Consider the following 22,164-nt stretch of genomic DNA (forward strand, 5'->3'; position numbering starts at 1 on the left):
GTTGCCATTCCGAGTGAGGAGCGGGTAGAGAGGCGGCGGTGACGACGTTTGCGGTGGCGCGGGCTTCTCGGAGCGCCGGGCACCTCGAGGCCCTCTCCCCTCCACCCGGGTCCCAGAAGCAGGACCTGCGGCCCGCCCTGCAGCTGCCGCGTGCGGCCCCCGCGGGCTGAGGAGGAGGCTGCGCGGCCCGGGCGGGTGCCCCGTCAGCGCGATGCCCGCGGCGGCGCGGGGCTCCGCGTGGCCCCGGTCGTGACGGGCTCGCCGCGCCCCGCCGGGCGGTTGGGGCCGTTGGACGCTGTTTTCGCCGCCTCCCCTCCCCCTCGCCGCGGCGGCGGGGTGCGCGCTGGAAGGGGGAGCCCCGAGACTCCGCCCTCCGCCCCCGCCCCTCCCCCTTACACACTCGCACGCACCGCCGCGCCGGCTCCCACACGCTCGCGCGCCTCCGTGTCGGCCGGCGGCGTCCAGCGCCCGCGGAGCCACCATGTCCACTGCCTCCTCCTCCTCCAGTTCCTCTCAGACCCCTCATCCCCCGCCGCAGAGGATGCGGCGCAGCGCCGCGGGCTCCCCGCCCGCCGCGGCCGCCGGGAGCGGGAACGGTGCGGGCGGCGGCGTGGGCTGCGCCCCGGCTGCGGGAGCCGGCCGCCTCCTGCAGCCCATCCGCGCCACGGTGCCCTACCAGCTGCTGCGGGGCAGCCAGCACAGCCCCACGCGCCCGCCCGCCGCCGCCGCCGCCGCCGCGCTCGCCAGCCTCCCGGGGCCCGCCGCGGCCCGCGGCCCCAGCCCGCCCAGCCCGACGCCGCCGCCCGCCGCCACCCCGGCGGAGCAGGCGCCGCGGGCCAAGGGCCGCCCGCGACGCTCCCCCGAGAGCCACCGCAGGAGCAGCTCACCTGAGAGACGGAGCCCCGGCTCGCCGGTGTGCAGAGGTAGCGAGCCCAACCCTCCCGTCCTCCCGGGCCGCGCCTCCCCGATGGTGCCCTCCGTGGAAACTTCAGCCTCTCCGGGCTTCTCTTTGCTAGTGCATTATCGAAGGTGTGAAAGTGGCTTTGGGAATCTCACCCCCCTGCGGTCGCTGCGAGGCTCGGAGGAGCGAACTGAAAAGCAACTTTTATTTGACGCTCTTGCCGTCTTCTCCCCCCCACCCCCAACCCCTTCTTCCCGATTTTACCTTCCATCATTCGCCTGCATCGAAAGGTTTTTCAGTTAAGAGCTGATGAGCTCTCGTGTGTTTGCTGTTTGCAGCCGGGGAAGGAGGAGCTGGGCAAACACTTAGACGCACACACAAACTCTCCAGCAGCGGATAAGGTGGTAGTTGTAATCTCTGCAGTCTCTTTGTGCTTTCTTGCAAAGTTCCTAATGTGCCAGTAACTACCGGGATTTTGCTGTTTTTCCTCTCTTTTGGAGGGTTGGTGGCTTTAGGTATGATGTAAGGATATCCTTTGGCTGTGTAAAGGGCACAGTTTTGAATGTGCAATTGAAGTGTGTAGGGGGTGTCGCCCCCCCCCCCCCCAGTATCTCTCCTCTACTTTATATAGTCATGCATCGGAGCAGTACTGCCCTAGAGACCGTCCGTGCCCAACTAATGACTTTCATGATAAATTTCTAAAAACCTATTTGTGGACTGTGCTCGTCTTTTCCTACTATTTCTAAGTACGCTGAACAGTTAAGCTATGTGAGGGTCTCAGGTTTCTTTTTTGTTAGGTGTCAAAGGTAATGGTGAGCTGGTAGATGCTGTGGGCTTCTCTGAATGTTTTCTGTTTTGGTTTTGTTTTGTTTATGTCTAGGGACACAGTGCATGATCTAGTTGAGTCCTGGGGGAGAAAAAAAAAAATCAGCCAAAGCAGGGACTTAAAGCCAGAGAGGGAGAGTGGAGTAGCTAATGTTATTAGATACCAACCAAGGGCTACAGTTGCTGGTGCTGCTGCTGCTGCTGCTGCATTGTGGAGAAAAGGGATCATACTGAGTGGAAAAATCTCTGCTTGGAAGGGAAGCACTGTCGAGCTCCATAGAGTGTTTATGTGGTATGTTGAATTTTTTATTATTATTTTTTTAATGGAGCTTTCTCAGTGAAGGTGTTAGGATTGGAAACGTGATTATGTTAAATCACAGTTTTGGTCTTTTTAGCTTTAATATTTCAGATCTGCAATTACCATGTTGCTAAGGCACTTGATTTCAGACCACTTGATGGTGAACCCTGTGTAGGATGTAGTGCAATGGAATAAGTACATGAGCACCAAGGAATACATCCTGTAATCTGTATGCACCAGGAGGAATTTGCTCCCCCACTCCTCCCCCAGGTCAAGCCAGCTGCTGCAGAAACTGACATCCTCCAGCAAATCCTGAATGAATGAATGAAAACAACGTGATCGCCCTAATAATGACCACAACTGAACACACATCTTTGGCTGTATTTTATGGAAAAGGCCACCATTTTCTAACAGATTAATGCCATATGCAACTCCCTTGCACATTTTCTAGAGCTGTATTAAATGAAAGGTAACAGGAAGAAAAGAAGGCAGTAGTTACATAAATTTTTGAGAGATTTAGCTTTAACAATGAGTTTTGGGATTTTCTTTAGAGACTAATGTAAAAGACATGGAATAAGCATTGCAGATTGCATACAGAGGGTTTTACAGGCAGAATAAGAGAAGTTTGGCAATTCCTGCAACAATATAATGACCATCTAGTACCTCCTTCTCTTTTGTTGATAAATAGTAACATCTTACAAGAGATAATAGTGCAACTTGTTTCTCTGCATCCTTTAAAAGCCCTAATTACTTAGGAATTACATGCCCCATCATCAAATAGTTTTAATGAAACTTGTGATCAGACTTAACTCTCTTCTTTGTTGTAGCATGGCACACTTGAGTTTAATGCAATTTTAATGCAATCATGATGAAAACAATTTTCTGAGTCTGTGCAGTAGACAGATTTGCAGTGTTAGAGCTTTTTTTTTTGTGGGGGGGGAAAGGAATTGAAGGGCTTTCTCCATTAGAGATATCTTTCTGTTTTTAACACTAGATGGTTTTGTCAGTTTCTTCCATTGAAGTGATCCTGAATTGTAGGCTCCTGTGCCGCTTGTTCCCTGATTATATTACCCCTATGTTACTTCTTTGCATCCTGCCTTGTTCCTTCCTACTCATATTAAAACTACACAAGTTATCTCTTCTATCTAGCCATTTAAAATCCATACTCAAGGTCTTGATTTAATTTTTCAAATGATTGTTCAATTTATCTTGAATTCTGCAAGGTTCTGACTTCAGTGGATTTTAGCTTCCACTGGTCAAGATCCTGTCACTGCCACTGCTACTGCAGACACTGACATCACTATACTGCATGAATGAAAACAACAGCATGCTCCATTTCTTCTTCAGCTCTCTACTGCCTTCCTTTCCTGTATATTTCAGAGTATGTGTGTGTTTGATAGTGCTTTATGTTGTTCTTTGAAGCTGCATTTTAAAATATTAAATTAAGTAAATGGTGTCTCAGGGACTATGTGTTTCCTGTAGAGGCATATTGTTTACAGAAAGCTTCAAGTACTCTGGGCATTCGGATTAGAAAGTGACACAACTGAACATTCAGTATTTTATCTTGAGCGATGGCTGTAGAAAAATATAGAAGCTTTAAACAGTTTTCTCTGATTTTTTTACTAAGAAGAAATTATGAAACATTATTTCCAAGCACATTATGTCATCATTTTCCTCTTAAACATTCTTAGTATGCCTATTTATGGGTTAAGGGTTGATTAATAGAGAATTGATATTCAGATTAATTACAAAGTGAATTCTGAAAGTAGGAACAATTTAACATTATCATGATTTTAATTTATAAAACCTAGCAATAAGAGTACTTTATTTTTGTAGCATAATCTTAGATAACTTAAATGGGTACTATATAAGATGATGCATAAATTACCAAACACCCTGCTCTATTTAGAAGATACTGAGTTTTAAAAATTGAAACTGGTTTTCTTATGCCCATGGATTATCCTCTGTTTGTATATTTCTTTCTTTTGTATTACTAAAACTTCAAGGTTTGCTATTTACATTCATTTCTATACTTCTGCCATTAGCAAAATGTCACCCCCCCCCCTTGTTTGGTTCTGAAGGGTCTTGAAGTGGTGAATGACAAGCTGCTGAATGCACCCTCAGGCTCCCTGTGATGTGTTTGTAATAGATGTAAAATCATAAAGTAGTATGCAAATAGTTATTTTTTGTAATGGTAATACATAAAGTCTACCTTTGAGATAAATAGAACAACTCAAATGAGACTATAGCAGAATGTTAGTGTTAAAATTACTGATCTTTAAACTAAAATCATTAGTAACAACCAAAAGAAAACACAAAGTTGCTTCTTTCTGAAACTTCATTGGGCAAAACCCATGGATTTAAACACAAAACAATTACTCACAAATTTACTAGGCACAATTTTACTATTCAAGACAGTAAGTAGCAAGTGCAAATCGGAGTGTGTGTGTGTGTGTTGTGTGTGTGTGTGTGTTTAAAGATTGGGCTTTAGGATGAACTATAAATTCTAAAAGATGTAAAAAAACATTGCTTTAGGGTACTCTGGTTGGATAATACTTATTTTAAGTGTATTGAGTCTTGGAATAAAAATGTAGAAAAACTTGTAACACATACATCTCCTGTTATGAAAAAAATAGCATGTGTTGGTTTCTGATTTAACATAACAGATTTATTTAGGCCTAATAGTCTTAACAGATTGCTAATTCTAGAGTGAAATTTGATTAGAACTTTTCATGATATCTTGAGAACCTCATTGTTCCTCTGCATGTTCTATACCTGTAGAAGTTATATTCTGTCTTATAAGGTATTACAAAACCATCCAGCATTTAATATTGAATGATTGCATGCAGTATGTTTTAGTGTGTTTTTTAGGTTAAATTGCTTTTAGTTTTTAATCTCTTCATTAAATTTCTATTTTTCAGTCATTTTTATGCTGGGCTTAGTTGTGGAATGCAAACATTTTAAGTAACTTTTTCTCTTTTTAGAGATATTTAGAATAGTTTCAGATGTTCTCTTTTTGTACTTTATTCATACACTGGGAATGATATTATTGGAAATTAAGGTTTTACTTCCCCTTTTAAAATTAATGTACTTGTCGGGCGTGGTGGCGCACGCTTGTAATCCCCGCGCTTGGGAGGCAGAGACAGGAGGATCGCGCTGGTTCGAAGCCAGCCTCGCTGGCTTAAGAAACCCTGTTTCCAAATAAAAATATAAAATAGCTCTGGGAGTGTAGCCCACAGGTAGAAGGGTTCCCAGGAACCCCAGTACCACCAAAAATAAATAAATAAATAAATAAATAAATAAATAAAATTAATTTACTTATAGTGTTTATAGGAGTTTGCTTCATGATTTTCTGTAATAGATTGAAAATATGTTAAAGTTTTAGCTTTATCTAAAGTAACAGGTTTTGAATGCTGATTTTTGGGAGAGATTTTCAGTCTCTGATAACATTAAATAGCAACAATGTTCATATTTTTGGGTGAATTTATCAGCTCAGGGTGCATAAATTTCTAGATCGGTGAATGAATAGCCAAGTAGATACGTGGATCTATGTTGAAATATTCCTCCAAAATAGCCATTATTCTAAGCCTATTAAATACTGAGTACCTATGGTGTATAAAAGCACCTTAATCAGATTTTAAGAGTATGTAAAGTGTTGTGTGTATGTATTGAACTGCATATCATTTTATTAATTACAGTACTTTTTGCACAATTACATTTTAGTCACTGTGATGTACATTTCTGTAAAGACAATACAAATAAGGAGTTGTACATAGGGGTAATGTTGAAGAATAAAGACATTCATGTGATTTTTATTTTATTTGTGACAATATGGACTACATATGAATAAGAAAACAAAGGAGTAACTGTGCTCCATCCAATAAATAAAATGGAAATAAATGACAATGTTCAACACATAGGAAAGGGTTTTCCTTTTTTAAAGTTCTTGAAATTTTCAAAAATCCTAAAAGCCTATTTTCCCAGAACTTCTCACATGTAGATACTAATCTGCCAAGAAGTATATATTAATGACTTAGTTGTTCTTAATTTTAGTTTGATTTTTCTCCAAAGCCTAAAATGCCCAGATACTACCAAAATCGTCTCTGCACAGCACCTGTCCTGGGTCTGTGCCTGGTGGTATTGTCTTTTGTCTTCAGTATATAATTTTGTCCTCCTGTTAATGTCTAAGAAGTCAAGTCATGGACACATTGTCCTAGAGACTGTTTTACTATGTTTACAAGAGGTTGATCTTATCTAACATACTATGATATCTAACTGGTTTGTTAAAAGTAAGATAATACTACTATTAGTATAGAAAGCCTAGGGAAGTAGTGGAAGTACCAGGAGCCAGCTGTCTCCCTCAGATCTACCCCTGAAAGTGACTATAACTTTCTTATAATCCTGCTGTTCTAGAATAATATCTGTGCTTATTCTGTAAAAACAAATTGTAACGGATTAGTAGTATTTCTGAAAAATCAGAGGACATTATTTTGAACAAATTGTAGAGAAATATTTTTTTTTAGTGTTGAATTTTAATAGAAACAAACATGGCAGATACTTTTAAGCACTCACGCTTACTTTAAGTGTATGTTGCTGAGGCAAATACTAGGTGGAGGTAAATTCACAAATATCTCCGTGACTTCCCGCATATTATGCTATGTCTCTGGTTGTAGGTAGGAAGAAAGACAGCATTTGAATGTTAACTATGCATACTTTCATTTAGCAAGAAAATGGATTTAGAATTCAGATCTTCTGATTCCAGATCTAGTGTTTATTCCATGAGACTGTCTTGTTGCTCCTAACTCAGACTCTGGTATTGATGATGAACTGGATTTCTGAGCTAAAAGAATGACAAAGGAATGGGTTTTCCTTTGTTTCCATGACACTGTTATGCCTCCCTGGGATATGCTTTGACATTTTCAGAATGTCTACAAATGTGAAACCTAGTTTGGTGATAGTAACAAATAGAATATGGAAGGATTAACCCTTTTTCTTCATTTGTTCATTTGTTTCTTGCAGTGTGTGTGTGTGTGTGTGTGTGTGTGTGTGTGTGTGTTCATGTTTGGGAGAAAGAAACTTTCCGGAGTGCTTGGGGATATGAATTTGATTGTTTCAGGCCCTCCTTATGTGTAACCATAATCTGTGGCACTTCTGCTCATATAATGTGCTTTTCTAATTTCATAAATGTTTAAAGGTTGTTATATATGGTGGTAAAGTGATTAATGCTTTGGGAATCACTAAGCAGAGACACTGGTCTCAAGTGACCATCTTAGTAACTAGCACTAGGTTGATTCAGTTTTCCTAAGAGCCAGTGGTTATATATGCAATTTGAGGTTTTGAACTCTGTACAACTTAATGAGGTACTACCATGGTGTACCTTTATGATGGTGAAATAAGGATAATTTAAACAAACTATTGAAGCCATTGGTTGTATGGCATGGTTGGTGTTCAAGATTGTCTACCATGTTATTAAAGTTGTTTAGAAATCCACCAAATACCTAGATGTGTTACATAACAAAAAAGTAAAAATTGCTACAACTTGCTGCCTTATATTACTAAAGACCAAATTCCTGTTAACAGTCATAGTTCTTTTTTTATCCAGTATGGCTATGGGAAATCTTTTCTGAACATTCCATTAGTTAACTTTAACTAAAAAGTTAATTATTATTAGTTAATATACTGCTTAAGAAAACAATTAATTGGCTCTGCTTTTCTTAAGCATAAATGAACTCTGGTTTAATGAACTTTATTAATACTTATTAACCTGATAAAGTGAGTACTATAGTGATACTGAATATTAAAAGACTGAATATTGATTGGCTAAACTAGAGTTGTGCAATAACCAATTCTATAAATTTGCTTTTGGTATAATTTGACTTTTTTTGCTGAAAGTAGAAAGAAGTGTGTGTGGCTGTGTTATTCATTGATAATATAACTTGGTTATTTTTTCTTGAATTATCACATCAAGGTCCAAAGTAATTATTTTTCAAATTGTTTCATGAAAGTGTCTGTGTCTAGGAATAGAAAGGCATACTGGGAAATACTAGATTTGGAGTCTAGAGACATGGGTTTTCTTCTGTTTTCCTTTGACTTAGAACAAGTCTCTAACTCTTTGTGTCTTATTTTCTCATCTTTGAAATGAAGGGATATGAGATATTTAAGGTTTTGGCTGGGTAGGGAAAAGATTCTGCAAGTGAAAGGAAAAGAAAGTTCATCAGACTAGATGATTCTTAATAAAATTAGTTATCATATATTGAGCTTTTTTATGTCGGTCACTAATCTTCACTAGAACCCGGAATAGGGTTCCTTTTATTAACCTTCACAGATAAGGAAATGAGGTCCTCAGAAGTTAAGCAATCTAATGCAAGGACAGGCAGCATGCACAGGGGGGCCTTGTAAATGCTCCAAAGTCCCAATTTCCAGACAGCTGTAAGTTGCTTTTGGAACACAGTTAAGGGACAGGAAAGCAAGCACAATGGGTAATCCCATTGCCTATATAGTGAAGTCCAATAAAGGCTAGCTTTGGGAGTTTGGGTGACAAGAAAGCAAGGTGGAACTAAACTTTTAGATCCAAAGAATTTACAATAAGCTGCTAGCACTTCAGTGATTCAGGCCTCAGGCATGCTTATAACAATGTCTTAGCACTGTGAAACTCGATCAAACCATTATTGGGTCTTCCTCTTTGTCCTTTATGGGCCTCACCACTTATTAAGAGAATTCAATTTTAAAAAAATTTTGTCACTTAAAATCTCAAAATCTGGGTAGAATAATCTTTTCTCATAATTGGCAATGTAAGCTGTGAACAATATGCCTATTTATAATAAAGTATCAAAGGCTCCATTCAACTTAAAAAATATGATTCTTTTATCATCCTTTGATTTTTTTTTCAAGATATGATCTGTGTTGTCCAGGCTAGTCTCAATTCCTGGGCTCAAATGATCTCCCATCTCAACCTCCTGGGTACTGGATCTTACATGCATGTGTGTGGCACCACACCCAGCTCATCCTTTAATATTTTAGTGACATTTAAAGTAGTATATTTTAGAGGTGGATGTGTGTGGTGGCACACGCCTGTAATCCCAGTACTTGAGATTCTGAGACAGGAGTATTATAGGTTCAAGACCAGCCCTGGCAACCGAGACCCTGTTTCAAATATTCATTCATATATATATATATATATATATATATATATGGGGCTGTGGGTATAGCTCAAAGGTAGAATGCATCTGGGTTCAATCCCCAGTACCACAAAAAATAAAATAATATATTTTAGGCAGCCTAGTGCAGTGGCTCACACCTATAATTCTAGCAACTAGGGAGTCTGGGAGAGGGGAATAAATAGGAAATTTCAGGGCAGCTTCAATAGCTTAGTGAGACCCTGTCTCAAAATAGAAAATAAGAAAGGGCTGGAGATGTAGCATAGTGATAGAGCACCCCTTAGTTCAATCTGCATTACCAAAATAAATAAGCAAATAAGTAGTATTTTTTGTATATCACTGACTACTTGAGAAAATAAGGCATACTTTTTTTTTTATGTCTGGGGATGGAACCCAGGGCATTTGACCTCTGAGCTATACCCACTGCCCTGTTTTTTATTCTTTATTTTGAAACGGTCTAAGTTGCGGAGGGCCTCACTAAGTAGCTGTGGCTGTCGGTGAACCGCGATCCTCTGGTCTCAGCCTCCAAAATGCAGGGATTACAAGCGTGCGCCACCACACTGGGCTTAAGACATACTATTTTATTTGCAAGTCAAATTGGTGATGTTACAGTATTTTAGAAGATAAAAACTAGTAAGGCTTAGGGTTACATCGAGTCTAGCCATAAAAAAACTGATCCTTACATGAGGGTACAAAAAGATCATAGTTAAATATGAATTTGTTTACATATTAGCTGGTTGTATATAAACAAAATATATTCATGGTATCTTTGAAAGTTCTGTGACAGTGTTTTTTCTTCCAAAGCATTTCTGGGGTTACGTGATGGGTTGTCCCTAAAGAATCAACTATACATTTTCCACTTTAAGTCAGATAATTTAAGCATATAGTGCTTACTAAATAGGGTTAACAAATACTGAATTTGTAATCACTAGTATCACAAAATTGGGGATTTAGACTGCTCAGAAATAAGATTTTTGAAAAAAATCTAAATATTCTGCCATATTTTTTAAGATAGCTTAAAATATATTTTAAAGTTGTTTTAATACTTTACATGCCAGAGTGACCCATTATTAAAAACACCTAGCTCAGTCATTCACATTTGCTCACTTTGTGTTTTGTTTTTTATTGATAACATATGGCCATATGCTGTGTTCACATAAACATTAATATAGCTTTAATGAATTCCAGTGATAATTCAGGTAATGTTTGTATCAGGTGTACTAGTTGTTGGAAGTTCATGGCTAGTAAAACTAATTTTTCTCTTTACACAACAAATGTTTATTGGACCCCTATTACATGTGAGGAATTGAGTTTAACTCTTATGAAATACTTATTCTTAGTGAAATTGATGTGTTCACATTTGTTTTTCTGAACAAAGTTAATTCATTTAATCTGCCATAATTTGACCTACTCTTCTTTGTGAGCTTTGGACTTCATATATAAATTAGGATTTTATGCTTACCTTTCTAAATTAGCTTGAGCTCTTTGGTATTGTTTTAAAGTTACGTGTGTGTGTTTGTGTGTATTCTTGAGATGAAGCTTAAAATAGCTTCTTCCTATGGTTTCTGTAATATATTCACATAGACTTAATGTATATTACACACACACATACACACACACACACATTGTTGCAGAAGTCTGAACTGTAGTGTTGGATGTGGTTTCTTATGTAGTAATGTAGTAATATGTAGTAATAATGTTCTGTAGTAATATTTAGACAATGCCCAGTGAGACTGTTGAAATAAGTAGGATTTGACTTTGACTAAATATCTGTTATTACTGAGTTAGAATGAAAAGTGGTAAGCTTTTCATGTATTGTATTACCATTTACTTGATATCTTGGTACAATGAGTTATTTTCTCTTACTGTATTCAGAATTTACCTATCTTTATTTTTATCTACTTTTTAGCTTTCAGGATTACTATTGAGTTATACTAAGCTTTAGAACAGTTGCCATGTTTTACTTTGTACTAAGCCATGTGTTCAAATATAATATCTTTATGCAGATACCAAAGAAAAGCTTTGGTTTCTGAGCAAAACCATATAACTTGTATGAAAGTTCATATAGGAATTTTAGGAAATAGAAAGGTATAGGAAAAGTAACGAAAAGGTATTTTTAATCCTGTAAAATATCCCATTCTCATTTCTCAAAACATGAAGTAAATAGTGTAGTTACTGAAAATTTGAGTATTTGACCCACTGTATATTCCATAGTTGATGCCTTAACAGTTTATAGTTATGATTTTTAATTCTCTTAAACTTATCTTAGTATTTCTATAGCTTTATTTGAGGTAGTTTTATTGGGTGTGTTGGTTTCACATAATATTGCCTGTGTCATTTTTAAATATTTAGCATCTATATTTTTTAGAAGACTCTATAGTAAATATCTGAAATCCTTACAAGGATTTTTGTAGATTTCTCTCCGTGTGTATATGTATATGTGTAGAGATTTCTCTGTGTGCTTATATGTGTATGTTTCTCTCTCTCTCTCTCTCTCTCTCTCTCTCTCTCTCTCTCTCTGTGTGTGTGTGTGTGTGTGTGTGTGTGTGTGTGTGTGTGTGTGTAGGGAGAGCGAGCAAGCACTCCCATGCCATGCACACTGGCTTCAAATCACTAAACAGAGGAGTTGGTGATGTAGATCAGGAGCAGAGTGCTTGACTTAGCATGCACAAGGCCCTGGGTTTGATCCTACCACTACCACACACACAAATCACTAAACAGTAATTATTAGGTCATATAGTTCTATAAATATGTGAGACTAAAATTAATGGATTATACTTATATTGCTTATTTTCTAGAATGCTTAGTGATTAAAGTAAATACTGGCTTTTTGTTTAGGGCCTGCCATTCACTAGTTGTGTTTAGCCTTGGAAAAGTGCTGATTAAGACTTTGTATAAGAAAGAAGGAGCTGGGTGCTCTTGCTGGTAGAGATAAGTGAAACATATATGAATATGGATAGTCCATATTTTGAATGATTCAAGATAGGCTTCTACAGAGTGAATTTCTAAGTTACATTTGGAATTCTGCTTAAGTGAATTTTAATCTATGGAGGCTCCATGGAATCAATTTCTGAATCTGTTATATGGGGAATAATTTAAAACCTTCATATTCCAAATTTGATGGCCTCTTTCAAATAAAGACCTAAATGTTTTTGTAGTTTCTCCTAAAGACCAATATTATACTACACCCCAGATAAGGAGAATATGACCTACATGTTCCTTTATCCTTCATTATAATGCAAACATTTAAACTATAAAGCAAATTTTATGGTGGATATTTGCTCTACAAAGTATCTATCTTATATGCAAATAAAATGATTCAGTTTACCAAAATGTTTACATAAACTTTTTAGGAAGTCAGTTACACAATTTTGAGGTTCATCTGAGGTTCTGAAAACACATTACTGAAATAGTGTAATTTCTCATTGCTGAATAAAATGTTCTGACATTTACAAAATTAATATCCTTAGATGCTGTTATAAATGAACATGAGTAGATGTTTTCCATCCCCTCTCTAGTCTGTTTTAAAATTCTGAGAAACTTGGTATTCAAATAACTCCTAAGAGGGAAAGAACTCATTGTACTAGTGATTTTATTTCTCACATTTCTCTGCAGAAAGATATGCTTATACTAGATAAATATTCTGAGGCCTTTTATGAAATATTTTGTTCTTATTAAAAAGTTCAGTTACAATTCCTAGCAAACCCTTCCTAACAGCACTTTCATGAAAAATTTTCACAAAACTTTCTACTCTTATAAATGGCAGGAAGACAAAGCAATAAGTAAGCATAATTAGATGAGAAATAGGGTTATGCTCTTTGTCTTTTCATATTTCATATTCCTATAAGCTGATTTTAACTTGAAATTTTTGTATATATATAAGGATCAGGAGATTAAGTGGCCAATTGATCTGTTTACTCTTATAGGTTTGCATACTGCATTGCATATGTACGAAACACACACACACACACACACACACACACACACACACACACACACACAGAAAGAATATGCATTCAAGTTCACATTCCTTTCTCAGCAAGCACCAGATAATCATCACTGACTCCTAGTACTTTATATAGTGTAGTGGTTCATGGTCATCTTTTTGTAATACTTGAAGTAATTTCAACATATTGAGCAGTAGTCATTTAGGAATTTTGCTCATCTCAGATAAAAACCAGTGGAGACCTGACTAGATACAGTTGTGAAGATCTTCCTTGTGATTATGGGGAAATTAGTTATTTATAGTTGTGCAGTTATAGTTTTTTTCTGAAAGCATATCTCTTTTGTGGTACTAGGGGTTGAGCTCAGGGGCATTCTACCTCCAGACTACAACCCCAACCCTATTTTATTTTTATTTTGAAACAAGATCTTCCTTAACATACTTTGTGTATCTTGCCAAACAGAGCTCAGTTTTTGTTTAAAATTTTTTTAAATAATTCCATGTTTTCAATATATGTTCCCTGTCAGGAATATCTGAACTTCCAATATGTGAGTTGGTTTTTTTTTTTTTGTCTGAAAACCCCCAGTTCTTTGCAAAGTTTTCAGATACCACTTTTTTTTTTTTTTTTTTTTTTTTGCAAAATGTTCTCACTTTTCCAGGTAGAGATAATTGGTACTTCCTCTGAATATTTGAAGCAGTTTACTTACAACTTCATATTATAGCCCTGTTTAAGGCACTTAAACTAAAATAAAAAATTTCTCCAGGGCAGAGATTTTGGTCTATTTAGGATTTCACTGCCTGCCAAATATATATTTCTCTTATCTGAATGTTTTTATTACATTTTATCTCATTCCCTGAAATTTTACTAATTAAAGGTTCTTTCACATTATCTTTTTTTAAAAAAATTATTGATCTCTCCAAAAGAAAATCCTTGAGACTCACTATCTTTGAATTAGTTCAGTTAGATTATTTTCCTTGTGATATTTAACTGAATACAACAATAGCAAGAGAATGAGAGTTTTCTTGAAAGTTGGAGGGAATGATAAGATGGAAATCCATTTTGGAGAGAGAGAGTGGTAGAGCTAGTCTTTTGGTAAGACCTGATGATGATGTATAATATGAGAACACAATCCCTAATTCCACATGGCTCCTAATCCCATAACCCAAAATTCAGTGTGTTGACAAGAGTTAACAGTTTACACAAGGTTTTTTAATGGTTTAACTCTAGTGTAAAAAATATTTAGAAAGTTTAATAAACTTTATTATATATTTTGGTTTAGTTGAATAAAGAGTTTTTTTCCCCCCTCAGGCACAATTTTCATACACAGTCCTATACAAATTAGTGTGAAATTAAATTTCCAAATAAGTGATGACAGTCCTGACTGATTTTTCAAGAAAAACTGTGTACTGTTCTTCAAACCTAATCGAAGAACTCTCCTTGGGGAATTATATGTAGATCCTAGCATTTTTTGAAATGTTGTTTAATAAATGTCTATTTTTTATGTGTGAGGTACTAGGGATTGAACCAAGAACATTCTACCTCTGAGCTATACTCTCATTTTATTGTTTATTTTGAAACAGGGTCTCATTAAATTGTAGAGAACCTCGTGTTCCTGAGGCTGATCATGAACCTGTGATCCTTCTGTCTCAGCCTCCCAACTACTGGGAGACTTGGTTGTATACAAGTATATGCCACCAGGCCCAGATGAGAATTTTCCTTAGAACCAGAGCATTTTGTTAGAACATTCTCGGTGAGTTTAAATCTCCTTTTAGGGGGTAGATAACGACTTTTGAAAATAAAAGGTCATTAGGAGCCTTAATATGTATAGTAAGCTCGATCATCTTATTGTGACAGAATATGATGACAATGCAGTGAGTCTCACTTTGAAATTTGGTCCAAACTATCTCTAAATATAATTCAGACAAATGGAGATAAGCCCTTCTATAAGAAAGATTGCTGTGTTTGCCAAATCCCGTTTTTTTCTCCCCCTTGCGTCCACTTCTGCAATATATTTTTGAGCTCTCCTTACAGGTAAAAGAAAGTTGAATGATATATAATACTTTCCTTAAAATTTTTAGACCTTCCTTGTTCTTTGCCTTTTCTCATCTGCTACCTGGAAACAAAATTTAGCAGAGAACTTTGACCAAGGCTGTAGGGGAATGGTGGAACCACAAAATGAAGGAAATCTGAATCCCCAAATGGTGATGTGGAAAGTCATCTGTCAGCCAGAAGGATACACATTGGGCTCTTATTTAGTGATAAGCCACTATTTTTTTCAAGTTGTAGCTGCCAGCATTACCAACCTAACTTGACCTTAAAGAAAGGTGGTCTATTAGCTACAGCTAATGGAGCCATTTTGAAAATTCATCTTGGGAGTTCTACTCTTTTATCATCTTATCTGTCATATTTACAAGTGTGGTTCATTGTGTGTGGTCAGTGCTTCTGTCAACATTCATGAGACAGACACTCTTTCAAGTGTGGTTGGGTGATCTTGGTTGAAAGTGTGTATTTGGATGTAATTATCACCAACTGAAGATTCCATAACTATTCTCTGGTTAAATTTTTCAAAGATCATCCTCAAAAAAATTTGAAGATGTTTTAAGCAATGGCAGCCTTGTGCAAGTAAGTCCATGTGTACCTGGCAAGAATTTTAGTGTATTGCTAGTCTTGTTGTTTTATGTAAACATGTTATATTTATTGGGTATACACTGTATAAAGAGTTTTGTATTACATGAACCTATCCTAATTACATATTTCTGAATAATTTGAGCATAGAAATATTTTGAACATAGAAACATAAGACCTTCTGCAAAAATAAATGTGGAAGATAGAATAATAGAACTAAATTCAAATTTGTTCTTCACAGTGAATTTATATGATCACATTATTAAAGTGAAATATAGGGCAGTTTTATTTGAAGTTCGTCCAAAAAGTGTGCTTTAATAAAGAGGTCCAGAATATAAACCAGTCAATTTTTTGTTTTTGACTATAAGGGCTTAGAATAGGCTCAGTAAGTAATACAAGTTCAACAAAGTTCCTTGAATAAACTGGGCCCCATGGTACACACTTGTAATCTCAGTGACTTGGGAGGTTCTGGTAGGAGAATTGCCAGTTCAAGGCTAGTCTGGGCAATTTTGTGAGAACCTGCCTCAAAACAGTAATAAAAAGGGATAAATATGTAGCTCAATGGTAGAGCGTCTTTGGATTCAATTCTCACTATGAGTTAGGAGAGAGCTTTTTGAATAGATTATCAGTTATTATAAAAACAAATATATGAGAAGTCTTGATTTTAAAAAAGTGGTTCTTCCTCTGGATAGATAAGTCTTGCATTAATGATTTAAGTGTACACAAAACAAGTTTTAAAATATTAGGCTTTTTCCCCTTTCTCTCTCATCCTTCAGTGAAGCTAAAATAGCTAAGATATAGGTGAAAAGAGGATAAAATATATATAAAAGAACAAGGACATCTTTATGGAAAATAACTTATGTGGTATGAAGACATTATTATTGTTGTTGTTTTTGTTGTTGTTGTTGTTAGTAGTAATAGTAGTAGTACTGGTACTGTGGCTTGAATCCAAGGACATTTTAACTCTGAACAATACCCCAATCCCTTTTTATTTTTACTATGAAATTGTCCTGTTAAGTTGCTGAGGTTCTCTATAAATTTATGAGGCTGGCTTTGAACCTGTGATCCTCCTGTCTTAGCCTCCCAAGTATTGTGATTACAGACATATACCACTTTGCCAAGTTGAACACAGTGAGTAACCAGTACATCTGGAGGTATTGTTGAGTTTTTTTTTTTGTTTTTTTTTTGTAGTATTGGGGATGTAACGTGGGGGCATTCTACCTCTGAGCCACAGTCCTCTGTCTCAGCCTCCCGAATGCTGGTTTTTTTTTTTTTTTTTTTTTTAATTACCAGTACCCTAGCTCTTCTAGGTATTTTTAATGAGTAAAGCTATATACAAAACTATCTTCTGAAATTCATTGAGTTTTGGGTGAACTGAGGTTGAACAATGCTCTTTAGTTACTTAGGGAAAATAATTTAACATAAAACCCTTGGACTTTGTGACTTAAGTCCATTTTCATCTCCTGGGACAGTACCATTTTGGTTGAAGCACTGCTGAAACAATGATATTAATAAACTCTTCTTGAATAAGATTGTAATGGTTAATTTTATGGCTGATCTAGAGAAAAAAAGGATGATTCTATTTGAAAATATTTCATGACACTTTTGCTGTACACTTAATCATGCTGTCAGTAGACTTACTTTATTTCTTCTTAAGTTGCGCTCAGTCCTTGGCAATGCTTCCTGGAAATCTTTTATACAAAATATTTGTAGAATTGTTAGGGTGAAAGGAGTTCTGTATATGCAAACACTGATTGATGTTTTACCATGTTCTGTTTTACTCCTGGCCTTTACAAAAGTGTCATTTGTGTAAGACATTTTTCTTCAGGATGTTTCCTGTAGCTTTTGGCCATTCACACTTTAATAAAGCATTCAATTGTGGATAAACTGCAGCTTCACAGCTACATATTTGATTCTTTGGTGTCAATATTTATGAAAGTAAATGCTAAAATAAACATCTGTGTTTCCTTATTTCTGAAACCTTCATTCTGTTGAGCCTATTTATTCTGGGTTTACTCTAGAGAAGTGTAGTTGTATTTTTCCCAGTCAACATGTTCACCTTTGCTGGATTTAGGTATCAGTGTGGGGGAAATAAAGTTTGTGGGATAAATTTATTAGATCATTTTGCATTAGGCAAATTAGTGGATCCAGACATATTTCAGTCCATATTTTTGTTTATCATTTGCCTGGCACCAGTAGATTAGCTTAACTGGCAATCAGATCTTACTGATGTTAATCAGTTACTCTTTTCTTAAACCTTTCCTCTTAATCTCTTCTACACTTAACTGTGTATTTTATAGCTCACCCTATTATTAGGCTGTGATGAGCTAATATATAGTTATTATTACATAAGCAAAGTAGTTCAATGCTCAAGTCTGAGCTGGGCATAGTAGCACATGCCTGTAATCCCAGTACTTGGGAGATTGGGACAGGAGTATTGCATGCAGGTTCAAGGACAGCTTCAGTAATGTAGCAACACCCAGTTTCAAAGTTAAAAAAAAATACATACACACACACACACACACACACACACACACACACGTGTGTGTGTGTGTCTGAGGGTATAGTGCAGAGTTAGAATGCCCCTTGGTTCAATTCCAAGTACCACCACCAAAAAAAGGGGTAAAAATCTTCATTTATGAATTATATGTTGTTAAGATACATTTGCATATATAATTTTACAAATTTTTAGTTTAGATATGTATTTATTGTGTCAGAAGCACAGAAACTAGTCTTTACAGTTACCTAAATATCTTTTTACATGGCATAACGTTAATAGTCATAATTAGTTCTTTCTTGGCCTTGAAAATAATTTAGACTCTTCTTCACTTACATGTACATGAGATGTAACCAGTAGGAACCTGGTTATTCCCTTTATTCCTGTAGAGGCCCTTCTAGACTTTTTCCCATTGCAAAGAGAAGGGCTTCTTCAATGTTTCATTCTATATTCCCCTTTCCACCTGGTCACCTATTCAAGTTTCTCAATCCTTAGTCCCACCATTTCTTGTCTTTTCACCTCAAAAGGGATTCCTCTACCTTGATCTCTTCCTGGTTCTTGATATGGGCTTCCATAGATTGTACCTTGGAATGTTCTGTGATTGTCAGCTTTGAAGGAAGAAAAGAAGTAAAATTTATATTAACGGAGTGAATATGTATGCTCTAGTTTTAATTATTTTCTCCTGTACATTGGCTAGCAGCTGACTTTTTGTTTTTACTAGATTACCTAAGAAGAAATATATATATATATATATATATATATATATATATATATATATATATATCTGAGACTCCCAACACAATGAACATATTATATTGAACATGAGAATTATATAGAGAATTAGATAAATGTCTATTTGTATCTGATTCTAGGAGGGATTTGGTATTTTACATTTAGTTATTAGATATTTTGGGAATTCATAATATTTAAATGTGCTGAGAAGAAAAAAAAATATATATATATATAATGATACTGGGGTTCCTGGAAACCCTTCTGCCGGGTTACACTCCCAGACCTATTTTTTTTTTTTTATTTGGAAACAGGGTCTCTTAAAAGCCAGCAAGCCTGGCTTTGAATCTGTGCGATCCTCCTGTCTCCGCCTCCCAAGCATGGGGATTACAAGCGTGCACCACCACGCCCAGCGAAAAATTATATTTTTACTGTTTTTCTATGGTCATTTATTCAGTATTTGCCTTAGAGATACAAAGCATGTTGATGTTCTTTTCTCCTTTCAAGTCCTTCTGCCCTTTCTAAGGTTTTGATTGAAATGCCTTCTCTGATAATCTTTGAATTCTTGCTACTTTGTATATCAAGAACATACATATAGTTTTTAATCTGTGGTCTTTATGTTTGATGTGGGACACTCTGGAACATTTTCACTAAATATATGTTTTATTTCAATATGCAGTTTTAAGTTACTTCTTAAATTATATATATTGTTCCTTTATCTTTTTTAGGGCCTCCTATTATACACATATTACATATGGTTGGACCTTCTCAATGTTACATGTCGTTTTTTCTTAAAACATTTTTATTACTTTTTGTTTTTAATTCTTTAAGTTGCCTTTTCATTTTCTATTTCTGGTAAGACATTCGCTGTCTTTATTCATTTCTTTATTTTTTATAATTTAATCTTCCTAAAATAAGTCTTTATGTTTTTAAATCTTCCCAGAGTATGGTAACCTCTTTATTCACTTGCTCCCAAGCATGTCATTTCTGATTTCTCATTATTTCTATCATTTAAGAGGGTTTTTTTGTTGTTGCTGTTGTTGTTTTGGCATGTGCATATGAGGTGGGGGTTGATGTTGTGCTTGTGTGGTTACTGGGGATTGAACTCCAGGGGACGTTCTACCTCCTGTTTGGAAACAGGGTTTCTAGGTTTCTGGGAATCCTGTATGTTGCTGAGGCTGTCCTTGAATCTCTGATTCTCCTATCTCAGCCTCCTAAGTTCTGAGAGTATAGGCATGCACCACCACACCTGGCTTAAAAGAGTGTTTTTGCTTCTTTTGAAATATTAAGTTACAGACTTTATCTCATATGAACATGTCTTTCTGACATGCTTTCATAATTCATAGAGATATCTTTATTCTTTATGTGGGACTAATCTCTCTCTCTCTTTTTTTTTTGGTGGTACTGGGGTTCCTGGAAGCCCTTCTACTTCTGGGCTACACTCCCAGACCTATTTTTACATTTTTATTTGGAAACAGGGTCTCCTAAGCCAGCGCGCGCGGCTGGCTTCGAACCTGCGCGATCCTCCTGTCTCAGCCTCCCAAGCGCGGGGATTACAAGCGTGCGCCACCACGCCTGGCTTAATCTCTCTTTTTGTTTATTTTTTTAGGTGAAATGATTTTTTTCCCCTGTACTTTTAAAGAAGTTGGGGGTCTTTTAGGATAGTATTTTTAGTCTTTATTTTTTGCAGGTACTGGGGATGGAACCCAGGGGCATTGTACCTCTGAGAAACACCCCCAGCTCTATTTTTTTTTTTTTTTTTAGTTTTTTTATTTTTGAAACAGTCTCACTGAGTGGCTGAGACTGTCTGCTTAACCAGGATCTTCTGGTCTCAGCCTCCCTAATGCTGGGATTACAAGCATGTACCACCACGCCTGGCTTGTGTTTTTAGCTTTAAGGTTCTAGTGTTGTTTTTGTGAAGTGACTTTAAAAATTCTCTTGCTTTTGTGGTTACCTTCCTTGGCTTTGATCTCCATCTTTTTCTTTCCATTGTCCTTGTTCTCAATTTGAATTCAGCTCCAGTTATTTTTCCTTACATTTGAATTCAGTGTTCAAAGCACTTTTGTATGTTAGGTTTGGGACTAGCTGTAATACTTTAGTGTGTCAGACTCTATTATAGAGTTGGCTTTCCATTACCTTCACTTACAAATTGAATCCATTAGAACCCCTCCCAGTTTTAGTTTCCAAGCTCAGATTAACCCCTTTCCATTACCTAGTAGTAATTCATATCGTTCGCTCTCGCGCTCGCTTGCTCTCCCTCCCTCCCTCCCTCCTTCCCTCCCTCTCTCTCTGGAACAAGGGATTGTATCCAGGGGGCTTTTATTTCTGAGCTACATCCTCAGCTCCCACCCCCTTTTAAAATTTTGAAGCAGGATCTCACTAAATTGCAGTCTCAGCCTCCCAAGTACTGGGATTATAGGCATGTACCACCACGCCCAGCTAGTAATTTGTGCCTTATTTTGAGAATCATCAGAAGGCCAGACTTCCTTCTTTCATACAAATGCTGATATGGTCCAAAGTTTTTTGATGCTTTATCTTGACATATTTAGCCTTTTGTTGGGCTGTTTTCTGACAATGTTATGTTAAAGATGTTATCCCTGAGTGTTTGGTTTGGCTGTCTTCATTGTCCTGTTTTTAAACTTTAGTTTGCTATAATCTTCATACTTTTGGAATGCTTTAATGATAATTTTTTATATAAGGAACTACTTTGAATATTGACTTGTTATTCTACTTAATGAACAAAAAATGTTACATTTATTTATATCTTTCTAATGTTAAAATAACCTTCCCGTAATGTTAAAGTAGTAATACACAGGTGAATGTTAGGAAGTGAAACTGCTGCCTGAACAAGTATGAGAGAAAGAACGTCATGGAGAGGCAAATAGGAGGAGAAGGAGGAAAAAGGGACAGAGTCTCTTTTTGGCTTAACAGTCCTGAATAAAAGTGGCTGAAAAATTTTAGTTGTATGCTTTACTAAGAGAGTAAATTATTTTTCTATTTGCTACCTTTCTATGTCCTCATTAAAGGTAAACTTTGAGGAAAAAATACCTTTTGGTATACATTATGATCTGGGTGAAATTATTCCCTACTTTAAATATCAAGGAGTTTGACCAGTAATATTGTTTATCAACTCATTCTATACTCTTTTATTATAGCTGTCCCTTTTTTTTTTTTTTTTTTTTCGGGAA

At 36.9% G+C, this 22,164-nt stretch overlaps 1 protein-coding gene across 2 annotated transcripts in view; it reads left to right on the forward strand.

Moving 5' to 3' along the window:
• Positions 1–236: 236 nt before the first annotated feature.
• The window catches only part of GLCCI1 (glucocorticoid induced 1), a gene marked incomplete at both ends in the record, with an annotated part of 89,680 nt that continues 67,752 nt past the window's right edge, over positions 237–22,164 (forward strand). Inside the window, one exon of one of the 2 annotated variants that reach the window (XM_080700884.1) lies at positions 237–923. In XM_080700884.1, the coding sequence (XP_080557010.1) occupies positions 482–923 (442 nt within the window). The remainder of the gene's footprint in view (positions 924–22,164) is intronic. The other variant, XM_080700883.1, reaches the window with a different exon arrangement.

This window comes from Muscardinus avellanarius, assembly GCF_963383645.1.
Source record: "Muscardinus avellanarius genome assembly, chromosome: 9".
Taxonomy (NCBI): Eukaryota; Metazoa; Chordata; class Mammalia; order Rodentia; family Gliridae; genus Muscardinus; species Muscardinus avellanarius.